This window comes from Siphateles boraxobius, unplaced genomic scaffold (genome assembly GCF_051911475.1).
Source record: "Siphateles boraxobius isolate OS27281-9 unplaced genomic scaffold, OSU_SipBor_1 6, whole genome shotgun sequence".
In the NCBI taxonomy this organism is placed as follows: Eukaryota; Metazoa; Chordata; class Actinopteri; order Cypriniformes; family Leuciscidae; genus Siphateles; species Siphateles boraxobius.
In genome coordinates this window covers 18,321,384-18,344,349 of record NW_027509186.1, presented here as the reverse complement: position 1 = coordinate 18,344,349, position 22,966 = coordinate 18,321,384, and the positions used below count along the sequence as shown (strand labels likewise).

Genomic DNA, 22,966 nt, shown 5'->3' with positions numbered 1-22,966 from the left:
ATAAATAATAGTTAAACAGCTAAAAAAAAAAAAAAAAAAAAAAACTAACTGTGATTTGTAGGCTACATACTAATAGCTGTAAAATATTATAGATAGATAGATAGATAGATGGATAGATAGATAGATAGATAGATAGATAGATAGATAGATAGATAGATAGATAGATAGATCAGTCAGTCAAATACACTAACAGTGTGTAAATGGCCGTTAAGAGCCTTTGCTTTAACCAACACTGTTTGTCTTATTTAATTCTCAGTTGCAGTTGGCAGCAAGAAGAGTTCTTCTTAGCTACATAGTGTGGGTGTATAAATGCATGTAAATAACAGTCCTGTACAAAGTTGTTATAATTGTACAAAACGGCTTTATGTTTCTAAGTTAAATGCAGTTTAATTGATTTCCAGTTGTAAAGTACCGGTAAATGCCACACAGCAGCTGGTAAGCACAGTGGACTCAGAGGGTGCATGAAAAACAATGTTACCTCTTACAAAAACATGTTCTGTTAACTGTTTACTTACAGATCAACGAAAAGTCAGTTAAAAGCATAGGGTTCATCATTCGACAAAATGGATTCCAATTGGATTGAAACAGGTTTTGCCTAACAAGACTGTATTCCATACGAGACAGTGGCCGAACAACTCAGTACTTGTAGATTCTGTCTGAACTTATGTCTTCATTTATTTGAATTGCCACAATCAACTTTTTTTAAACCGAATCTTCTGCACAGACATCCGCTTCACAGACAGCACGCCAGTTCTCTTTTGCATCTCATGGCGCGTTCATGTTTTAAAAGCACTTGAATGATGCCAAATAAATGATTAGCTGATCATAAATTTGGTTTACATGTGGACCATCCTCGGTCTGTCGTTATTTCACTTCGCAGAACCCAGATGTGATCTTATAATGTAAGGCAGTTCACACCAAGGACGATAACTATAATGATGAAGATATAGTTCTTAAAATCTTTATAAGTTTAAAAGAGTCCACACCACAACTATAACCGGCACAGAGGATCTATCACAAAGATCACTTAAAGAGCTCGAGCATTTAAAGAGACAGACTACAAAACTGTAGCACGTGCTCATAATAAACAAAACGTTATCTTGTGTTGGTGTACACCCTAATATAGTTATCGTTATGTTATCCTTAAAGACATTAATCACAATTAATTGATTCCATTGCCAGCCATAGGTTTGCATCCGAGTTGAAATCTAAAAGTACTCTGAGTAATAATAAAATTCTAACTATATATTTACCAGATCATATTTTACTAAATATACTATAGTATATTATATATAAATATACTAAATATACATTTTTTCACAGTATAAAAAACATTTACATGAAAATATATAGCTGCCATTATATTTTAGAAAGATGATTCCTCAAAATGGACTCATAATATTTTGAGGTCAGTGGCATAAAAGTTTTTAAAAGCCCTGACTAAATGAACACTACATTACCAATAAACAAATACGCAAGTTATTTATACAGAATATTTTATTGGTTCAGCAGACTGAAAAACTGATTTTGGTGGTTGGGGAAGAATCTTCAGTTGTTTCCCAACACGGCCAATATTAAAACCAATGCTCTGTACCATCTCCTCCCTGTTTCAAACACTGATAAAATCAATACTGGGCTGTAAAATGTAACAAAGACATGAATTTATCATCAGACCAGTGTTTCTTTTATCTGCAGAGGCACATTTGCACATGCACAACCATATGCACACAAGAATTACACAAATGAGTAGGGTTAAAAAAGGAAAGGATAAAATGACGAACAAATAATAAAAAAAGGGACCTACAAAATGGTTATTTGTGTAGCACAGTACAGAATGATATACAGAAGACACAGGACACATACAGTACTGCTAAAAGTTGTTCAGATTTTTTTTCCTTTACTTGGACAGATCAGCTGGTGCAATATATTTAAAGCTGGAGGTAAAAGCTATACAAGTTGCCTCCCTAACCTTGGGGGGGTGGGGTGGGGTGGGGTGGGGGAGTAAGAGCCCAAAAACTATTTACACTTTCTCATAAGATTAAGATCACATGGTCTGCACACATAACAATGGAAACGGAACCACAAGTCATGGTGGATAGGTGGGGCAGAAGCATACGGCAGAAAAGACAGCAAAATACAGCTGAAGCAGATGCATGGCTCCAAAGTCCAAACTTTCCACAAGTTCACTCCTCTTTTTGGGACTTTTTCCTTAAGTATAGCAATCTCCAATTAATCTTGCGTTTTGTGTCTGTAAGCACTCATCTTCTGTCCCTTCTTCCAACCTTCCGTCGCACCTATAAAACATGTCATTAGTACATATTCTCAACAGTTTCAATCTTTCTTAACATTTATGGTCATTCATGATTACTAGATACAAATTTCTGGAGCATATTTCTACACGGAAATAATAGAGTTAAATAGTAATACATTTCAAGATTTCTGACCAATTCATTTATATAGGAAGTTATTCATGATTTTAATTGAATTTTCATACAGATTTCTGAAGAGGATTTCTATGTGGAATTTATATATTTAAACAATTATTATAATTCTGGTACGAATCTCCTGTCTCCAAGGATAGACTTTTAAGAGGTTTATCTTCCTTGCCTAGATTCAATTCAATTCAATTCAAATTTATTTGTATAGCGCTTTTCGCAATACACATTGTCTCAAAGCAGCTTTACAGAAAGTGCATTTCGGAAATGTACATAGAAAAATACAGTTAGTTAATCATGTATTAATTTATGGCATAACATATCGCCGGCTTTGAGTCGTCTCTTGACAGGCGTCGAGTCGTCTCTTCACAGGCGTTGGGGCATCTGAAGTCTCCGTGAGAGGCTGGTTCCCAAAATGTTTTTCAATGCTTTCCATGACTGAGAATTCAAGCTAAAGGAAACTCACTTTAGGCGAGTCCATTAGCTCGTCCTCTTCCTCTTCACTCTGTTGGGCTGTCTCCATCTCCTCTTCAGATTCCTCTTCCTGGTTGGCGGCAGCTTTTGATCTCCCACCACTGAAACAGATTATGAGTCGAATGAAACCCATGAAACAGACCTAGACACACATGTAGACTGATCTTTTAGCAACATGGGTCTGTGTACCTGGCTTTCCTTGCTGCTGTCTGTGACTTTGGAGGTCGTCCTCTCCTTTTCTGAGGTGTGGATTCCACAGAATCGCTGGCGGCCTCTGATACCTCCACTCTGCGAAAAAAACATTTAGAAACAAATGTTAAAAAAGGCTATGTGTGTATTCAGGAAGTTCCAGTAGTAGTTATCCTACATTATCCATAGTACAGACTCAATTTCGTATGCAGTTCATGAATATTATTTAGGACTTTGACAGTGGCAGAGTGAGTTAATACAAATATCTAATCAGAAAATCCATTTAGACATGTAGATGGTCAAGACGATCTGCTGAAGTTCAAACAGCCTCCGAATGGGGAGGAAACATGATTTAAGTTACTTTAAAAGTGGCATGGTTGTTGGTGCCAGATGGGCTGCTCTAAGTATTTCAGAAACTGCTGATCCACTAGGATTTTCACGCACAACCGTCTCTAGGGTTTGCAGAGAATGGTCATAAAAAAAAAGAAAATGTCCAGTGAGCGGCAGTTCTGTGAGTGAAAATGCCTTGTTGAAGTCAGAGGTCAGAGGAGAATGGCTAGACTGGTTCAAGCTAATAGAAAAGGCAACAGTAACTCAAATAAGCACTCGTTACAACTGAGCCAAGGTCTGCAGAAGACTCATGTCAGCTGAGAACAGGAAACTGAGGCTACAATTCACACGCAAGATTGATAAAACTGCCTGGTCTAATTAGTCTCAATTTTAAGCTAGGTGTACCTAATAAAGTGGTCTCTCACACACACACACACACACACACATACATACATATATATAAACGTGTTTATTTAAGCACTTCCATCAGTGAAGCAACATACTACAGCCTGTAAAACATTGAAATAAATATCAGTAAATAATGGTAACCTAAATATTATTTAGTCAATAATATAAGAAAGTTGAATAAAAAAAACAACATTTGTTTAATATTTCCCCACAAAGATAAATGCGTCACCATAAATAGCACTCAGAGAGATTTGGGACAGATACCATCTCTTGTCTAATATCTTCATGTCTTCTCCCCAAGTTCCAAAGCAAATGACACTGGTTGTAAAAGGTATGAATAGTTAATTTGCATGCGAGAGACATTTAGGCTATTTAGGCTCCCAGAGAAAGCAAAACTAAATTACAGGGGTGTGTGATATGCGCTACACAAATAAACTTGATGTGCCTTACCAAGTCTAACAAGCACAAACTGTTAAATAGAATTTGATGTGCAAGTAAAGGCCCGTTAACACCACGAGCAATAACTATAAAGATAACTATATTAGCGTCCACACCAGCGGACGATATTGTTCTATTTATTCTGAGCGTGTGCTGGTCTGTCACTTCCTCGAGCTTGTTACAGCAGGATGGATTCTGAATGGCTGTCAATGTTTTTATCATTTATCAGCTGGATAAAATTTTTCTAAAAGTAATTTCAACGATATCGTTTCTCTGTGCCATTATCGTTATAGATGTGGTGTGAACCCTGCTATTCTTTAACACTGAGAATGATTTTTAGAACTATATCTTAATCGTTATCGTTCTTGGTGTGAACGGGCCTTAAAAATGTATCTATCCTACAGCGTTTTTCTACTTTAAATTCGTGGAAAATTGCCAGATCGCAAAACAGAATACAAAGCCGACAAATGGCTTAAATGTATGGGCTCATGTGCCTTTCTCATTCAGCACGAATCCAAATCTTTCCATGGTTGCAACCTCTACTTTCTTTTGTAAACAAAGCTTTGTGCTTCCCTCGTGTTGTAATATTCACGTAATATTCACGTAAAACAGAATTCACATACAAAAAAAGGTGTTTCTGTTGTACCATCGCTAGTTGCTTTGCAACATTAAAATTTCCAATATTAGGTTGAAGGTTATATAAACCTTCAATTCTCGTCAAAATTCTTCATGTCTTCTCCCGATGTTCCAAAGCCACTGACACTTGCTTGTCATATACAGTATATATGATAGATAAACTATAATAAGATGAAGAAGAACAGAAGTGCATACAGGCAGCCACTCACCTTGGTTTCCGTCCTCGTCTGCCTTTGGGCTTCACCTCCATATTCTCACTGCATGCCTCATCCTCTTCCTCCTCCTCTTCCTCTTGCTGCTCTTCCTCATTCTCCTCATCTACAGGTGGAGCAGCCTTCCTGCGACCTCTCCTGCCCTTGCTGGGGGTCTCGTCCTTTGCGGCTGCTGATTTGGGGGGCCGTCCCCGCCGCCCCTTCTTGGGTGGGCTGTTCTGTTCGTCTTCAGTCTCCATGGTCGGCTCTGCCATGCTGCTGTCCTCGCCCCACTGGTCCTCGGCATCATCAGTGCTCGTGTTGGCTGCTTTCTTCCGGCCCCGCTTGGGTTTGGACTCCTGGCCCTTGTCGTCTTGGCTGGCTGCAGCGCCTCGCTTGCGCCCCCTGCTGGGCTTTTCTGTCTCAGACGGGCTCTTCATTGAAATGTCTTCATTCTCACTGTGGTCCACTTCAGCCGAGTCCAGTCTGGAGTGAGAAAAGAAATGTACATCCAGTGCAAGACATGTTACTCTTTGAATTTTTTTTTTTAGAAATCTTGTTAAAAGGCATTAGCAACTAATTGAAGAATGTGAAGAAACCAATAATAAAAGACTCATTTCTAATTTCTCATCTGTTTGTCTTGGTCATATTATAAAGACAGCTACGAGTTTGGCCATTGTAAATCTAGAGGGACGGCATGAGTCATCTCAATGCCATTGAGCAGTACATCTCCAGAGTGCTCTTTCAGTGTAGCACAGGTAAAAGGCAACAGCAATTATTGTACCTTCATGACGCAGATACATAAAACACTCCATTCGAAAGAATCTCAATGACACCTATTCAATAACCCAGTGACTTGGAGACAGTCACCGAACACCTACCTTTCCTGCTTTCACTCATGTTGAGGCTGAAAGGCGGTATGATTACAAAGCACTGTGACCTCAATAGAGCTTGTTTAGTCCACAGCAGGATGTTAATACCACAGCCAGACTTTGCAGTATGAAAAGTTTTGTTAAAGGGATACTTTTTTTGGAAATAGGCTAATTTTACAACTCCCCCAGTGTTAAACTGTTGAGTTTTACCGTTTTTGAATCCATTCAGCCGATCTCCGGTTCTGGCGGTAAATCGAAACTCTTTGGTCATTTTTTTTTTTTTTTGAGAAATGCTAATGGTCTTTTCCACTTCAATGATGTATGCTAAGCTATGCTAAAAGTGGTACCGCCAGAACCGGAGATCGGCTGAATGGATTCAAAAACGGTAAAACACAACAGTTTAACTCTGGGGGAGTTGTAAAATGAGCCTATTTCCCAAAAAAGTGGAGTATCCCTTTAACATAAAATGGATTCAGATGAGGCTTGAGATCAAACTTCAGACAGCTCAGTGTTAACAACAATATTACAGTTTTAGGAGAGGGAGTGTCAAATGTTATTTATGCACACCACCATTGGTTTTACAGGACATCTGGATCAAATGTATGCTACTGAACAGATCATGCAACAAATATGTGGTTGTTAGGAATATGCTAAACTACATATTTTCAAAACTCGCCAGTTAGATGGGTTGTTTCTTGCTTGTGTAATTTGCATGCAAATGTAAAGAATCGTAATGAATCAAAAACAACACACTGAAATAAATGACCTTAAAATGAATGAGACTTACCATCTCTAATAAAAAGGACAATCTTTCGTAGTCCCGAGTGCTACCTTACCTTCCTCCCCAACTCAAACACAATTATCTCACATGTATGTGTGTTTGTGACACTAACCGTCCTTTACTGCGGCCGGGGGAGCTGGGGTTGGAGTTGCTGCTGGCGTTGCTGTTGGTCTCCATTCTTGAGAGTTTGGTCTGCAGTTTTCCTGTGGCGGACAGAGGCTTGTTCACGGCGCCCAGCACGTTTGCTGCCTTAGGCTGCGGAGAGAATCAGGCAGTCAATCTCACAGTCCTATTGGACTGAAGAAGGTTAAAAGCACAGAATAGAAGGCAAATATGTACCTTTCCTGGGGTGAAGAACGACTTCATCTCAGGAGGCAGATAGTTTTTTGTGTTACTGAAATTCTGAAAGGCAGCGAGGACATTGAAAGATATAGTGATTGAGTGGGAGAAAAATCATTTTGAACAGACATTTTTTTGAAACTGATATAAAGTTTGTACCAGCAGCAGGTCTTCCACACCTGCTAACCAATACAAATTAACTTGACTAGATGAAGATGTTAAGATTTTTTTTCTTTTTTCTGACATTGCACCCAAAAAAAGCTCCACAAGCTCAACAAGAAAATGTTCTATACAGTACAGACGTTTCAATTACTCTAAGATTTCATAAATGTCAGTGACTTTTCCACTCCAGGGCAGAAACGTGTATGGTTCATGATACATAAATAAAGAGCTGCTGTTTATGGGAGATATGGGTTCAAATCCAGTCACAATCCTATACTGACTCTCTCAGACTATCCACTTTCCTGTCCCTTTTCCAGCAAAAATAATAATAATCCCATAAAAACTAAGTCCTGCAGCAATTCAACAGAAAGGCAGCAGTTAAGCACCTTGTCCGGTTGTGTGAAGTAGCGTGCAGGCAGTACAGGATCTTTAGGCGACTCTAGACTGTATGTGGTGCTCTTGGAGATGACGATGTTCATGGCAACATCACACACTGTGTACAGTTTCTGGAGAGGAGTAAGAGAGAGAAGAGAGATAATTGAGCACAGTGTAAATAAAAACATTTATATAGGCATGGGCGATATAACGGTATAAAATATTTATAATGACTATAGACAATTACAAGTTTTGTTAGTACTTCATAAATGTCCAATTCTGAAAATCATTTACATTTCTAAGGTTTTCCCTGTTAGAACAACTTTTGAATAGCCACATGAAAAAAGCAAAGCATCCTTGAAACAAGACAGACCTCATTAATCTTGGGATCATCCGGACACTGTCCATCTTTTGTCTGTTTTATGTTTTCCACCATTTTCCTGATAAACGCATGGCTGTTGTTTTCATTTTTGGCCATTAGGATTTCCAAAACGAACCATAAAGCCCTGAAGGGAAAGAGAAGATATGAGAGAGAAAGGAAGGGAGAGAGAAACATCATTTTCAAGATTAAAGGCAGATGGCAACTCTGGAACACCATTTATCAGTGTTTTCGGCAGCCAGCCAAACATCTAACAAGCTGCACATTTTCTCAACTGTTTATGAAAATTTGAAGGGCAACATATCGATAACAAATATCTCATCCAAAGCTTGAAATGACAACCTAATGAAGAGATAAACATTCTCAGATTAAAGATGGAAGAGAAGCCGGTGGAGCTCGTGTGGACTCACTCTTTGATGTCTTTGAGCTGCTCAATGTCCTGGACTTTCACGTAGTCTGGGTCATGGACCAACAGGTGAACTGCATATGGCACCACATATTCCGGCAGGAGTGATATCAGCTTCTCTGCAGTGCAGTACACACACACACACACACACACACAGACACACACAGACACACACAGACACACACACACACAGACACACACAGACACACACAGACACACACAGACACACACAGACACACACACACACACACACACACACACACACACACACACACACACACACACACACACACACACACACACACACTATGTGAGTATTATAAAATCCTGGGCATTTTCCAGGTCCCACAATATTTTACAATAGCATGGTATATACTGTGGCAATAGCAATAGTACTGTGGTTCATGAATATGAATTACAATTGGAACATTCTTAAAGGGTCTGAGACTAACAAATTAAAACAAAATGCTGACATGCAATGAATTAATTCCAGAAGCAACAGATGAAGAAAAACCAACACAACGGACTGGCAAATCCACCTGACAGGACAGACATAACAGAGTCTTCTGCATAATGACCCTGATGAACAGTTCAGCAGAGCATCTCAAGATTTCCCTGTGCTGGACGCGTGAATATTAACTAATAAAGATCACTTGCACACAAACACACCAAATGTGTGTGCCTCTTTAATAAGGAATTTGATTCTGCTTCTGATTCCGGAATGATTCTTTTAGCTTTTAAAAGCGCCCTAACCCTCACCTCAAATAACCATTCATAACTAAAAACGATGGATTCATTGCAATTCTCTTTGGAAGGACTGTGGATCAACCCCAAAAAAGGCATTTTTTACATTAATTATTAATAACTGATGTTGCTGAAAGATTAAGATGCACTGAGAATAAATTTGGAATGGCATTGTGACCTGAATCAAATCTAAATGAATCGTGAGTTGACTAAAGATTTCCAACCTTATAATACAGTAGTGGCTTAAGGGATACTCCACTTTTTTGGAAATAGGCTAATTTTACATCTCCCCCAGAGTTAAACTGTTGAGTTTTACCGTTTTTGAATCCATTCAGCCGATCTCTGGTTCTGGCGGTACCACTTTTAGCATACATCATTGAAGTTGAAAAGACCATTAGCATTTCTCAAAAAAAAAAAAAATTACCAAAGTGTTTCGATATTTTTCCTATTTAAAACTTGACTCTTCTGTAGTTACATCGTGCACTAAGACCGACGGCAGAAGTAAAGTTGCGATTTTCTAGGCTGATATGGCTAGGACCTTTACTCTCATTCCTGCGTAATAATCCAGAAACTTTACTGCCGTACCATGAGTGCAGCAGGCGTAATATGACGCAGCGCCTGAAAATAGGCTACCTTCCGTCAACTGCGCTGCATCATATCATTGCGCCTGCTGCACTCATGGTACGGCAGTAAAGTTTCTGGATTATTACGCATGAATGAGAGTATAGTTCCTAGCCATATCAGCCTAGAAAATCGCAACTTTACATTTTCCGTCGGCCTTAGTGCACGATGTAACTACAGAAGAGTCAAGTTTTAAATAGGAAAAATATCAAAACACTTTGGTCATTTTTTTTGAGAAATGCTAATGGTCTTGTCCACTTCAATGATGTATGCTAAGCTATGCTAAAAGTGGTACCGCCAGAATCGGAGATCGGCTGAATGGATTCAAAAACGTTAAAACTCAACAGTTTTACTCTGGGGGAGTTGTAAAATTAGCCTATTTCCAAAAAAGTGGAGTATCCCTTTAAGTAATCTTTTTGTACTGATTCATTGAAAGTCTATACACAAGTTTACGCGGCAAATCGTGGGCGGCGCCATAACTCTACACATATGCACTTCATTTCCGCCGGAAGTGGTTTGCACAGCGTCTGCCGGTGTAAACACAGCTATTAAGATGCTAGCTTGGGAACACGGTTCCACTACTTTAACTGGAGATGGCGTTACTATCCCCCACCCGAATTCAGTACAGAACTGGGAGGATAACATGATGACGTGGCCCAGGATAACGTACAGTAATATTTGCTCCTACTTTATACAATCCATGGCAATAGACGGAAAAGCAATGGACAATCTGAAAGCCTCCGAGGCGTACCAATATCTGCACAGCAACAAAGTCGGTTGTGTTATGTCATACAAACATGATCACTTTATTAATCTTAAAGCACATGTAGAGCCTAGCCAGTGTTTGAACAATGCGTGGCATAATGCTTGGGTGCTGGTAACTGAAGCTGGAGAAGTTAAAACTACGGGATGTACGTGTGTTGCTGGACCAGGTAGATCTTGTTCCCACTCAGCTGCGATTCTGTGGAAGGTAACTAGATTATTTGACCATTGTAGCCTAGGCCTTTTTTATTGTTGGTATCCGAACTACATCATAGGCGACTTGGCTAGAGTGCAAAGTGTGTGTGCCATGATGATAATAATTAGGCGCGTGAGATGTGCGGGCGCGAACGTAACTGTGTGTGTGTGTGTGTGAGAGAGAGAAAGAGAGAAAAAAAGAGAGAGAAAAAGAGAGAGAGAGAGAAAACTTTACAGGCATGTTATTTTTTATTGTAACAAATACTTTTTATTAATGTGAATACATTTTTTATTCATGTGATGCAATAAATGTGTTTTTAATAGATTTTAATTGTATGCATTTTCATTGTAAATGTATTTTAATTAATTGTGTATAGTGTTTAGTGTATATCTGAAGTTAATTCAATAAATACGTGTTTCATACACCTCAATGTAGTCCATTGTTGATTATTATGATTATTATCCTATGCCCTGATTCTGTAAACCCTACAATATAGGCCTGTCTTTTTAGCGCAGGGGATTAGCTAAGATGCAAGTCTGCGTTTCTTTCTCTGGGTGGAGACAGTGGTCCGCTGGGTGAGTTGACGCCTCTTTGGCTGGGGAGGGCGATTGTATCCCAACCACAACTCTGGGAAAGGATTATCCTTGGTTGGTTTTTGGTCAACAAAGTGATAGGAACAAACAAAAACGGTGCGGGGTGGTTTCTTTAGATTCAATGCCTTCAGCCAGGTCCTTGATTCCGAGTCGGTATCAGGCTTGCGAAAAAATGTAAACAATGGAGCGCATGGACATTGCCTCTTCGTAGCTGGTTTGTGGTCGTAACACTCTCAATCTAACCACTCGTTCAGGTGCTTTCGCGAGTTTTTGCACCCAACTACCGCACACGTCGTTCCCGAACCACTTTTATTCATGTTGTAAGTTAATTGTTATCCTCTTTGTCACTGCTATATCAGTGCTTTGTCGGCACAACGGAGCTAGGTAGCATTACCAGCCCGCCAGAACGGAAGTGGATTGCATAAACGGGAGGAGTTTAGGATGTAGAGCGGAAACGGCTCAAAAACTTGTGTATACAACTCGACTTAAAACACTGTAATAAACAGCACACAAACCAAAAACTGTTTACTACTACTACTACAGAAAATCAATAAGAAATGCTAAAAGGGACAGGAATGAATCTTTTTGTACAGTTTTATTAAAATAACTCAGAGGAGTCATTTGATCAAAGACTGACTGACCAGTGGTGTTGTATGCTTCTTTTTTATAAAAAACAAAAATTAATTAATATTTGTAAATGAACCAAAAAAGTGATGCTGAATAAGAACTGTTTCTTGATTCTAGCCCTTGTCTTTAGAGCAGGATTTAGACGGACTGTCCTTACCGCTGACTGCTGCGTGCTGTTTCAGGTACTCCCTGCGCAAGTTGATGTTTTTGACCAGGCACTGACGGGCGTGCGCCCTGCGCTCCTTCACCGGGTCTTTGGCACACAACGTGAACACGGCCAGGTACTCCAGCGGCAGACGCAATCTGCACAGACCTTTGTGCAGCTTCTGGGCGAAGGCCTGTCGCACCTGATAGCACTCATCCTGAGAAAGACAAGAGCACTCAGTTCCTAATGAGTCATTTAGCTGATGCTTTTCATCAACAGTTTACAAAACACTCCAGGAACAATAACCTTGCAGCGACCTAGGGTTAAGTGCCACCACCAGCTTTGTGCAACACTGTCCATTCCTGCAGGGTTTAACCTACAACGTTTTTGTTTCCTGTACAGATCACTGTGAAAATCAAAATGGACCCCCAATCAATTTCTTAATACACATATTTAGGCTTGCTGTGAAAGACTGATCGGTTTCTTCCTCTGAAACCGCTTTATTTTTCTTCTGATGTCACCTTTTGACTGTCGGTTAGCAATATTATCTAACAGCCTGCACATCCTGCTTAAGCTTTGGTTTTGGTCAAACATACATTTGGTCTGGCTCCATTTTAATATGAAACGCCCACTTTCAACAATCCAATTAATCCCACCCTGTTTTTTTTCTGCTTAAACATCCAGTTGTACTCTGAAATAGTCATCCATCTTATAAAAGTAAAATGGATTGTGAATGACAATTCATACTGAGGCTACATCTGCAATAAGAGAGGCATTATTTGAAAGCTGACTTCTGATTTTAACGGTCGGTTTGCAGCCAACAGTTAAGTGACCCTTAGTGAGGCTTCCTCAAAGATATGTTTGTCATAACCTGCACATCAGATAATACTTCAAAGCATGGCGGGTAACCAGGAATAAAGTGAATCACTACAAATCCAACCGGCCTGTTAGTCAGAGCAGAGTAACCCATTAAAACAATGTTAAGATCTTTTTTTTTTTTTACATTGGACCAATATGCAGTCAGATGAGGATCTGGGTGATGGGTCTTACGTTGATGACGAGGGCGCAGAGCTGGTACTGCTCCAGGGTGATGATCTCATGGTAGCATGGCTCCTGAGCGAGACGAAGAATCGCACAGCCGGCTGCTAGCCGCAGACGAGACATGTCCGGCTTCCTGTACACCCACACACAGAAATCCAGCACATAAAATCACTCCCACATCACAACATACATGGCAAAACATTACTGATGCTTTTATTTGTATGTCATCATTTTCCCACCAGTGTTCATGAATTTATTGTGATGTTGAAGTTTCCTATTAAATTGAAAGTGTAATTTTTAATAAGACTGAAACCTCCCAGTATTAGTAGGGGGAAACTAGTTTTTTGTGTGAAAAAAATTATAATGAATAAAAGGGGAAAATTAAAAAACAAAGAAATTAATACTTTATTCAGTAAGGATGCATTCAATTAATCAAAAGTGACAGCAGAGAAATGTATAATGTACAAACTGTTTCTGTTTCAAACAAATGCTGTTTTTCTATTCACCAAAGATTGCTAAAAAAATGTATAATGGATTCCATAAAATTATTAAGCAGCAACAATTTCTTTCAACATTGATAATAAGAAAAGTTTCTTGAGCCCAAAATCAGCACATTCAAATGATTTCTGAAGGATCATGTGACACTAACGATCACATGAATACATTGTATATTAAAATATTTTAAAATAGAGAACAGTTATTTTAAATTCTAATAATTTCAATATTTTTGATCAAACAAATGCAGGCTTGTTGAGCATAAGACTTTTTTCAAAAACAGCCAAAAATCTTACGGATCCTTTACAAACTTTTGAACGGTAGTGTTTATTTGTCGGATGTAAATGCTGTTTTTGAGTGCTCTTGAAAACCATGAAATTGACCTGTATTTTTTTTATTTTACATCATAGCTCATGATAGTCACTAGTGAAGGGTTTGGAACTATGCATTTAGACAGGGCATGTGTGACTGACTCAAAGTGCCACTCACCCCATCTTGCCCTGCTCCGTCAGATCGCCGTCGCTGCTCAGGATAGCCGTCAGCATTCTCAGAGTGGAGTTGCCAGATTTACTCTGGTTGTTCTTCACGCCGAGCAACCACCTGACCATCAGTTTCAGACCCTGAATCTGAAACGCACAAAGACAAGAGGAAAATTAAACTCATAATTTACTCGCTAGTTTCATTTCCTGTGACTGCAAGTTTAGGTGTCATTTATTTAAAAAATAAAGGTGAAAAAAAAACTAAAAAAAGAAAAGAACCTGTCTAGCCATATTTGTTGGGAATCTATGCAATACAGGCTGAGATGTGATTCACTCTGGGAAATGAATAATAAATGGCAAAAGACAAATCTTAGCTGAACTTGTGATTTATTTACTGAGAGTCTCACCTTAGCCAATGTTTCAGGAGAGACTTCATCATCTGGGACCCACAGCTTGGTGGTTTTCTTGCCAGCAATCTTTGCAGCAAACAGAAAATCTAGATCAGTATCAGATTTCTCCAAAACAAGAGAGTGTGGAGAACCCTTTATTGCTTGGTCTGAAAGTTTGCTAACAAGGTTACATCTAAAAATAAGCACACCGCTAGTAATAGAGGCGAGGAGACAAATGATGTGTCACACGTCTATGTGTATTAAAGCACACGGCTTGATTTAAAACTACTGCAAAATTAAATAAATCTGTGCCCACAAGGTCAATCAAATGAGATTAGTAAACGGGATCTCATTTGTTTGATACGGTCTGAACTTTCTCACGCATTTACTCTCATAATTATACTGGGTTGATTTAAGTCTTAAGCAATCACACACCCATAAAATCACATTAATTAAATGAGTCTAAATTAGTTCATGCTACAGGCAAATAAACAACACATGCATATTTAATGCTGCTCTCTTGACCAACTATGGTATTCATTATCAGCAGCACTTTTACAATCATGAAACTTTGGCTTATGATTCATTGTTATACCAATAAGTGTGATTAACAATTTAAATGTCTAATGTTTTTGTTATTTTTTTCCATTTTCCATGTTAGTTCACATTAATACTGACCTTAAGAACAGTCATTATTTATATTGAAGTTAGAACACACACACAAAGATTTTCCTTGAGATTTTATAAACAAATATTAACATTTAATCATTTTAAAATTATACTTTAAATGAGAGTTTAATCATATGAATATTCTATTTATTATTTTTGGCATATTTTTTCAGTAACATTTTAATCCAAAATATACTTTAAAAAAAAGTACACAAACCATATTAATAATGTGCGCGTGTGTGTATATACAGTGTGTGTGTGTGTGTGTATATATATATATATATATATATATATATATATATATATATATATATATAAATAATGTAATATTTATTATTGGCATGATGATATTGGAATATATTGTTTTTAATATTGGAATATTATACATTGGAACAGTAATATATCCAAGTCAAAAATCTATGTACAATAATTTATTTACTTTTAATTTATATAATTTAAATTCTAATTTTATAATTTATGCCCATCCTGTAATGGCCAGAAAATACACAAATGTTTATTTACAAAAAAGAACTTTGGGTTCACAATGTATGTTACAGTGAAGCAATCCAGAGGTTTTTATACAGCAAGTATCGGAGTTTATTTTGAGTGCTCGCATACTGCACTACTTCACCAGAAGGGGAGACATAAAAATGTGCATTTCTATGCAGTGCATCACACTGATTGCTGTGTCCTCATCAAAATTCAGGCTTTATTGCGGAAACAGTAATGAGCAGTGCTGTAATTTACCCGGTCGTTCATTAGCAGGTCTTTAACGATGAAATTGGCCACTAAAGATTTGAGCGGAGCTGCAAACTGTTCCGGGGCCAGCATGGCCAGGTGTCCCAGTGTCGTTAAAGGGGTGATGAGCTGTTCCATGTTGTCTGTGTCTAGACTCTTATACAGAGGCTGTGGCAGATAGAAAGCAATTGGTTAGAATGTCAGGCATCCAGGTAAAATTTTAAAGTGAATATGTGGAGGTCTTGGTCACGTTAGCCAAAAGGAAAGTCATATCAGAGCAACTGCAAAATTACAAAAACATTTTTCCAGACATATTTTAGACACCAAGACTATTCTTCACAATCTTACCTCAAATATCTGTGCAAAGTGTGTATCTCTGTTGGAGAACATGGCATGGATACAGTGGATGGCATATTTGGCCTGGCGAGGAGGACCCTTCTTTGCTTTCTGCTGCAGTACTGGTAACAGGACTCTAGGGGGCAAAAAGAAGTAAAACAGGCAGAAGTGAATGGCAACATCCACTTTATGGATGACTGTACAGCACAATAGAAAATGGTTTTCCAATTTCAAGAGGCAGAGCATCTCAGAAATCACAAAATAAGAAACAGTCTTCAATAAATATAAGCATGTTTAAAACCTTTGAAGTGGTGGAACAATTCAAGCAGCATCACTCCTCTAGAACGAAAGCCCAAACGTGCTCTTCAGAGCACATCCATGAGACGGTCTCAAACTTACGATTTGATGTGTGGGAAGCTCTCTTCCAGTTTGTTGCCAGTGTTTTTGAAGATCTGCAGTGCGGCCTCTGCAACCTTTTCATCGTCCATCTTCAGACAGCCCAGCAAAGACTCGAAGGTTTCGGCAGAGTGAAACGACACAGGGTGGGTGAAGGACAGGACCTGAGGGGCGTAAAGACACTTCAGTACAGCAATGAAAACATACCAACAAACTAATAATAAAAAAAAAAGTTTACATTCTATTAAATGTGTATGTTAAAGGCTGAGTGATATTGTCTGCTGCCATTTTATAGGGCCATTAAGATTTCTAAAGATCTGTTTCTCATTTAAAATATAGAAGTAAAAATGCTATAGTATTGGCAAGTTTGATTCAGTACATGAATAGGTGAATCAAGTTTTAATCAATTAATTGAAACCGTTTGCACAGATTCATATTAATGTTACCAGATGTTTCATAATGATTTAATTCTTATATGTAACATTTTGAATCAAACAAAAACTGTTTGGTTGAATTAATGGTTCATCTGAATCAGAGGAATAAAATAAAATAATACAATGGTCTACCATTATATTTATATTTGATTGTATTCTATGGCGCTAGCACATAAACTGATAAAATGTACCCTTAAATGCAATGTAAATCGCTTTGGACAAAGACACCAAATGAATTAAAAATAAAAATAAATAAATAAAATGAAAATACACCCAGTAGCTATATAGGAGCAACAAACTAACTAAAAAATTCTGACTTAAATCCAAATATTGACATGCATGTATGTTTCTGTGCTAATGGGATTTAACACCAGCATGGACACAGTCCAGTGCGGTAATGGGTCTAGTAGAGGTTTATTTACTTTCAGAAGCTCCAGGCCGGCTCTGATTGCTTGCTCAGTCGGGACTCCCTCATCTTCATCATCAGCAGTTCCTTCTATAGATTTGTTCACTTGCTTGATAAGTGCACTGCAGAAAGAGAGGAAGCAGTGAGACAGCGCGCAAATTATGGTATATTTATTCCCGGTATTTAAAAGTCTTAATGTACCTGATAGACTCAGTGTCGATATGAACGGGTGCTATCCTCTCCAATAAAAACTTCACCATCTCTAGAAAAGGGTTGCTGGGCTGTTTGGGGCTGCCCAGTTTTTTGGTGATTTCTTTCTGTGGAGTGCAAACACAGCCACAAACTGAGACAACTTAAACTACAAAAGGTAAAAAACTGATTTTTCTGCAAGGTGAAGAAATACGGTTCTTACCACGCAGATCTCGGCCTGCTTACACGAGCAGGATGGGCTCACGAGAGTCTCCAGCTGCTTTCGGATCTTCTCGTCCTCCTCGAGAACCTGAGCGAGCTTCTTCACAAAGTCCTGCGTCTTCCCCGGGTCTGGCAGGTTTTCTTTAACACAGAGATGGAGATGGAGAGATGTGTCCTCCTCAGTGAACGTTCTTACACAAAAATATAAAATACTGATTGTATTTCGCAGGAGATTAATCTAACAGCACTGCAGAGAACACACACGACTTACTTGTGATAACCATGACCTTTGAGAACACGGCCTTGTTGTAAGAGTCAGACTGGGGGGATAAAGGAATTCAAAAATGTTCAACCAGAAGTACAACATGTAATATAGAGAAATCAGAAAAGCTATAACCAAAACCAAACAAAGAGGAACTGAGAGGAAAACCAACTTTTGGCTGTTTAACAAGATCCAGAAGATCTTTGACATGGTGTCTCAGCATGTTCTGACACTTCCACATTTCATTCAGAGCTCTATAGGAGAGATAGACCACAACAACCACAATCAACATTCCATGTCTGCAAATACATCTTCATAGGTCCCATACACTCTTTTCAGACCCACAAGCAACTTATTAAATCCTATTTTCCATTAAAAACATCATGAAACAATTTTACATCCATAACATGATGGATTTCTAAATTAAACGATATTTAACAGAATGGGGCATTTTGTTTGCAGGTTGCATGGTTCAAAATCATCTACTCAATTTCTGCACAAGCAGATGTTTTAGAGGAATAAAACAAGAATTACTGCACCTACTTGACAGCATTTCCATCCAATGTGGCGTACAAGTAATACAGGCACTTCATCCGCTCTGTAGTCTCTAGATTGTGAGGCACGAGATATTGGGCGAAGATCCTCTCCACAAGCAACCTAGCGAACAAATCAAATCAGACTGAATCTCTTACATATATACATTTTTTTTTCTTTGAGATTGCACAGTTTTCTTTGACATTTCATTACCCAAATTTAACTGAGCTTAGACAGCATTCAAGAGAGCTCAAATCTCAAATTGACGACCCAATCATAACACGAAATTGCATTTGCACACAGTTGTCATCACATGCTTTAATAATTCAATAACATTATAAACCAACTCATCAGAGAGGAGTTCAAATGGGTAATCTGAACAAGCTGCATGCAACATGCCATGAAAGCTTGAAAATGAAAAGTACTTTGGTTGCAGAGCACAATAACATCAACAAGGTCAGAAATGATTACAAGACAGGATAAGGAATCATGTTTCAAACAATAACCGCAAATTAACTCAGCATGTGCATTTAAATTTAAAAAGAAGTGAAACAAGTTGTGAGCCCGAACTGCGACCATCTCTGCATTTCATCCTGTGGCTCCATTCTTGGGTTTAGCGTGAAGAGAATCTGTGGTCATCTTTGGTGGATTTTTGCAGCCGATACAGACTACCGATTTCTTGTCATCATGATCAGCCTATACTGATAATTCAAGCTTTATATAAGTGACTTGTAAGCTCTCTGTTGACTAGCACAATGAAGCCATTTTTTATGATTTCATGTCTTATTTAGCAAAGACATGTTAAATTGATCAAAATAGTTCTAAAAAAAAACTAATTTAAAATAAAATGCTGTTCTTTTGCTGTTCTAAATGCGGTTGTTTTCCATTCATCAAAGAATCCTGAATGTATTATGGTTTCCACAAAAAGGTAACACTTTAGTTTAGGGTCCAATTTTCACCATTAACTAGGTGTTAATTAACATTGTATATTACTAGGATATTGGCTGTTTATTAGTGCTTATAAAGCACATATTAATGCCTTTTTCTGCATGACCATATTCTACATCCCTTAATCCTTAATCCTACCCAATACCCAAACTTAACTACCTTAATTACTATTAATAAGCAGTAATTAGGAGTTTATTGAGGCAAAAGTTGAAGTTAATAGTTAGTATGAATTGGATCCTAACGTGTGAACAATGAAAATATTAAGCAAGCAGCACAACTGTTCTCAACACTTATAATAATGATGTTTCTGGAGCACTGTGGGATTACAAATTTAAGAATCTGTTTAACATCTGCTGCTTATGTCCTTACATAACATGAAAAAATAAGGTAGAGTACATTGAATTTAGCATTTAAGGTTGTCAGCCTAGTGCTTTGTCTCCATTTCTAAGCACTGCCTCCTACAATCTAAATAAACTACAATGTACATTGCCTTAGTTAGACTTGAAGACTGCAGCTACCGACAGCTCGTCTTCTCAATAAAGAAACCAGCACCAAATCAGCATATAAGAATGATTTCTGAAGGATCGTGTGATACTGACAACATTACTGTACTGTATTTATCTATTAAATAAATGCAGCTTTGGTGAGCACAAGAGACTTCTCAAAAACATTGCAAAAAATCTTACCAAGCCACATCTTCAAGATATAGTTAAGTAGCTGGTTAACCTAGATCAAGTTTACCTCAAGTTTTGCAAGTATGATTTTCAATTTTCTTTGAACAATTATTTTGAATGATATGGAAATAAAATCAATATGCCCTTATTTTTCAGCAAAAGAGTTTATGAATATAGCTACCATAGTAATTTTATCTGTATACTTTTTAGCCATCACTGCAATTTCAAAATCTAATAATTTAACTGCTGTAACAATTTTACCAACTATAATTAAAACCCTTTATAAAAAAGACAATGCATTAAAATGTGTAAAATATTCACATAACCCACAATGTGCAATATAACAGCTTTATAATGCATTATATAAACAGGCACCGAGCAATGAGTTACTGAATCTGTGTTAGCAAGCGTCTGTCTGGTTACATAACTATTCTTTCTTTATGACTGGCCTTGTCTTCAGCTCTGCAGAATCACTCAACACAGGTTCAAGCTGAGGATTTTCACAGTCCTCTTGTTTTTAGCCAAAGCATACAGGCTCTTAGAGGTCATTTTTCTATGTTCTCATTTGAGAAACATGCCCACTGGTTGTCAATGAATCTAAAAGTCGCCTCAAGCCTTAAAAACATGACTGGATTTTTAATGTCAAGGATGTGCCATGGCATCAGTACCGTCGAAGGAGGTTTCTCTGTAAACGGCACAATCTCAAATCCTCTGTCCACCAGTGGTCCTTAAATTCCAACAACCTGTGAAATATCTTATAAAGTTCAATTACCCAGCAGAGCTCCTTCATACAGGAGATTCAGCTTTATAACAAGCGCTTATTGTAGACTTGCTGGGGTAGTCGGTATTACCAGTGTTACAAGGTGGTAGGCCATACACAATTACATCACTTGGCAACCGTGGCAAAGCCCCCACTGTCTTTTTGCTTCTTTATAGAAATAAAAACCATTTAGTTCAGTTGTACATCAGACACTACAATTTTAAACTGTAAGCACCTGCTCTGCCCCTTACAGTATGATATCTTTTACAATGTGTGGTCAGTAGTACCACCGCTCCCAATACACTGAGTACGCGTGACCGGGAATTCAATAGCGAAAGTGAAAAGCGAGTGCGCATTCAAAACAACCCTCCCCCGATGTTATCGGTAATTCCGGTGTTGTGTTGTCACAAGTTTAAATTTCCTCACTGTGACATAAATATCATATATATATATATATATATATATATATATATAAAACAAACATTCAAAGCCTGTCAAAAACCAGCACTCTTTTTCAATAGCATCTTAAACCAACACCGAAAAAAACTTTTAGAAAAATGTGTCAATGTTTTGGTCCTACAAAAACTTTCACAAAAAAAAAGTTCAAGCATAATTTCAGGTTCCGAAGCACATTCAAATATTTGATGATAAACCTCACAGTTTAAAGAGCCTAGGGCCATCACAAAGACAGGTATGATATCTCAGGACACCCATTCTGAGATATCCTTCAAATGTGCATGAGTGCGAGCACAAGCATCAAGTTGCTGGCTGCAGTCCACTTATCATAACCGATGGCGATGTCTGAATTCTACATATAGGCCTAGCCCCTTTAAGATTTGGGCTATTTAAATAAGCACTGAAAACATAAAAAGATAGTCAAAATTTGTAAATAAAAATTTGAGTCAATTACTTAGTGCAACAAACTATGATTTAAGGCTTAACCCTTTCACACGTAAGTTTAAAATATTCTAACTGACCCCCCTGCGTGAGTTTTTCAAGGCGACCATTATTTAGAACTTGTCACTTTAATGTTTCGATGGTGACGCGTCATTGCTTGTCACATGACACAGCACAACCAAAACACAGCGCTGAATGAATGAGGATCTGCTTTTATGTCATTTTCCCTTTTTTATTAAAAATATTCACAAATGTATTAGCTATAGCATGAAACACTGATATTCCGATTGTCAAATATGTGCAAGTGGAAGTGTTTTGTTGTTTAAACACCTTTATAACGATCGCGTTAGTTGAGCTGTATGCGCGGCGCCATGTTAGTTTGTTTCACAGTTCAGAGAATCGGATCTGTTGGATTTACACGTCAATTCCTCCACTTCTCACGAAATGCATGAAAGTAAGTGGCCAGTGAACTGGGAGAAGAATAGGGTCAAATGTAAAGCTACTTACACAATATGTATCTGATATGAATAAAACGTGTTGTCTTATTATAATGTAAAGGATTATTATTGCCGCTTCCATAGACATCAGTGTGTATGTTACAAACTCAAAATCATTGTTTTGCTAGTACTTGTGTGTATTTAAATGTCTGAAACCTAAAATAAACATTATGTGGTTGAAAACACTCAATAGTTGTGATATATGACAGCACTGAGTGCGTCCTTCTCTGGCTCAGCGCCAGTCAACGCACGAAAGCACGTTTGAATTTAGCAGTTGATCACATGATGCACTGACCGTTCTAATCACACCGGTGTGATCGTACGCTCCAGGGACCAGCCAAGACTGATCACACCGGTGTGATCGTACGTGTGAAAGGGTTAATTAATTACAATACCGTAGATAACCATGTATATAATCCATCAAAGACCAATTTTGACCAAAGAAAATCGAGACTTAATTGCCAAGTACTGAATGGAAGCAGCATTCACAATTGACA

General features: G+C 38.1%; 1 protein-coding gene across 2 annotated transcripts in view; it reads right to left on the bottom strand.

Annotated features, from left to right (window-relative positions):
• Positions 1-1,479: 1,479 nt before the first annotated feature.
• The window catches only part of pds5b (PDS5 cohesin associated factor B), a 49,174-nt gene continuing 27,687 nt past the window's right edge, over positions 1,480-22,966 (bottom strand). For both annotated transcript variants that reach the window (XM_077208030.1, XM_077208029.1), the window contains 22 exons: positions 18,703-18,816; positions 18,332-18,413; positions 18,169-18,217; positions 17,899-18,038; positions 17,688-17,803; positions 17,503-17,608; positions 16,650-16,810; positions 16,263-16,386; positions 15,924-16,082; positions 14,526-14,594; positions 14,129-14,265; positions 13,154-13,277; positions 12,116-12,320; positions 8,420-8,534; positions 8,004-8,136; positions 7,642-7,761; positions 7,094-7,156; positions 6,867-7,009; positions 5,120-5,587; positions 3,099-3,197; positions 2,902-3,010; positions 1,480-2,294 (listed from right to left, as the gene is read on the bottom strand). In XM_077208030.1, coding sequence (XP_077064145.1) covers positions 2,259-2,294; positions 2,902-3,010; positions 3,099-3,197; positions 5,120-5,587; positions 6,867-7,009; positions 7,094-7,156; positions 7,642-7,761; positions 8,004-8,136; positions 8,420-8,534; positions 12,116-12,320; positions 13,154-13,277; positions 14,129-14,265; positions 14,526-14,594; positions 15,924-16,082; positions 16,263-16,386; positions 16,650-16,810; positions 17,503-17,608; positions 17,688-17,803; positions 17,899-18,038; positions 18,169-18,217; positions 18,332-18,413; positions 18,703-18,816 — 2,872 coding nt within the window. In that variant the 3' untranslated portion in view covers positions 1,480-2,258. The remainder of the gene's footprint in view (positions 2,295-2,901; positions 3,011-3,098; positions 3,198-5,119; positions 5,588-6,866; positions 7,010-7,093; positions 7,157-7,641; positions 7,762-8,003; positions 8,137-8,419; positions 8,535-12,115; positions 12,321-13,153; positions 13,278-14,128; positions 14,266-14,525; positions 14,595-15,923; positions 16,083-16,262; positions 16,387-16,649; positions 16,811-17,502; positions 17,609-17,687; positions 17,804-17,898; positions 18,039-18,168; positions 18,218-18,331; positions 18,414-18,702; positions 18,817-22,966) is intronic.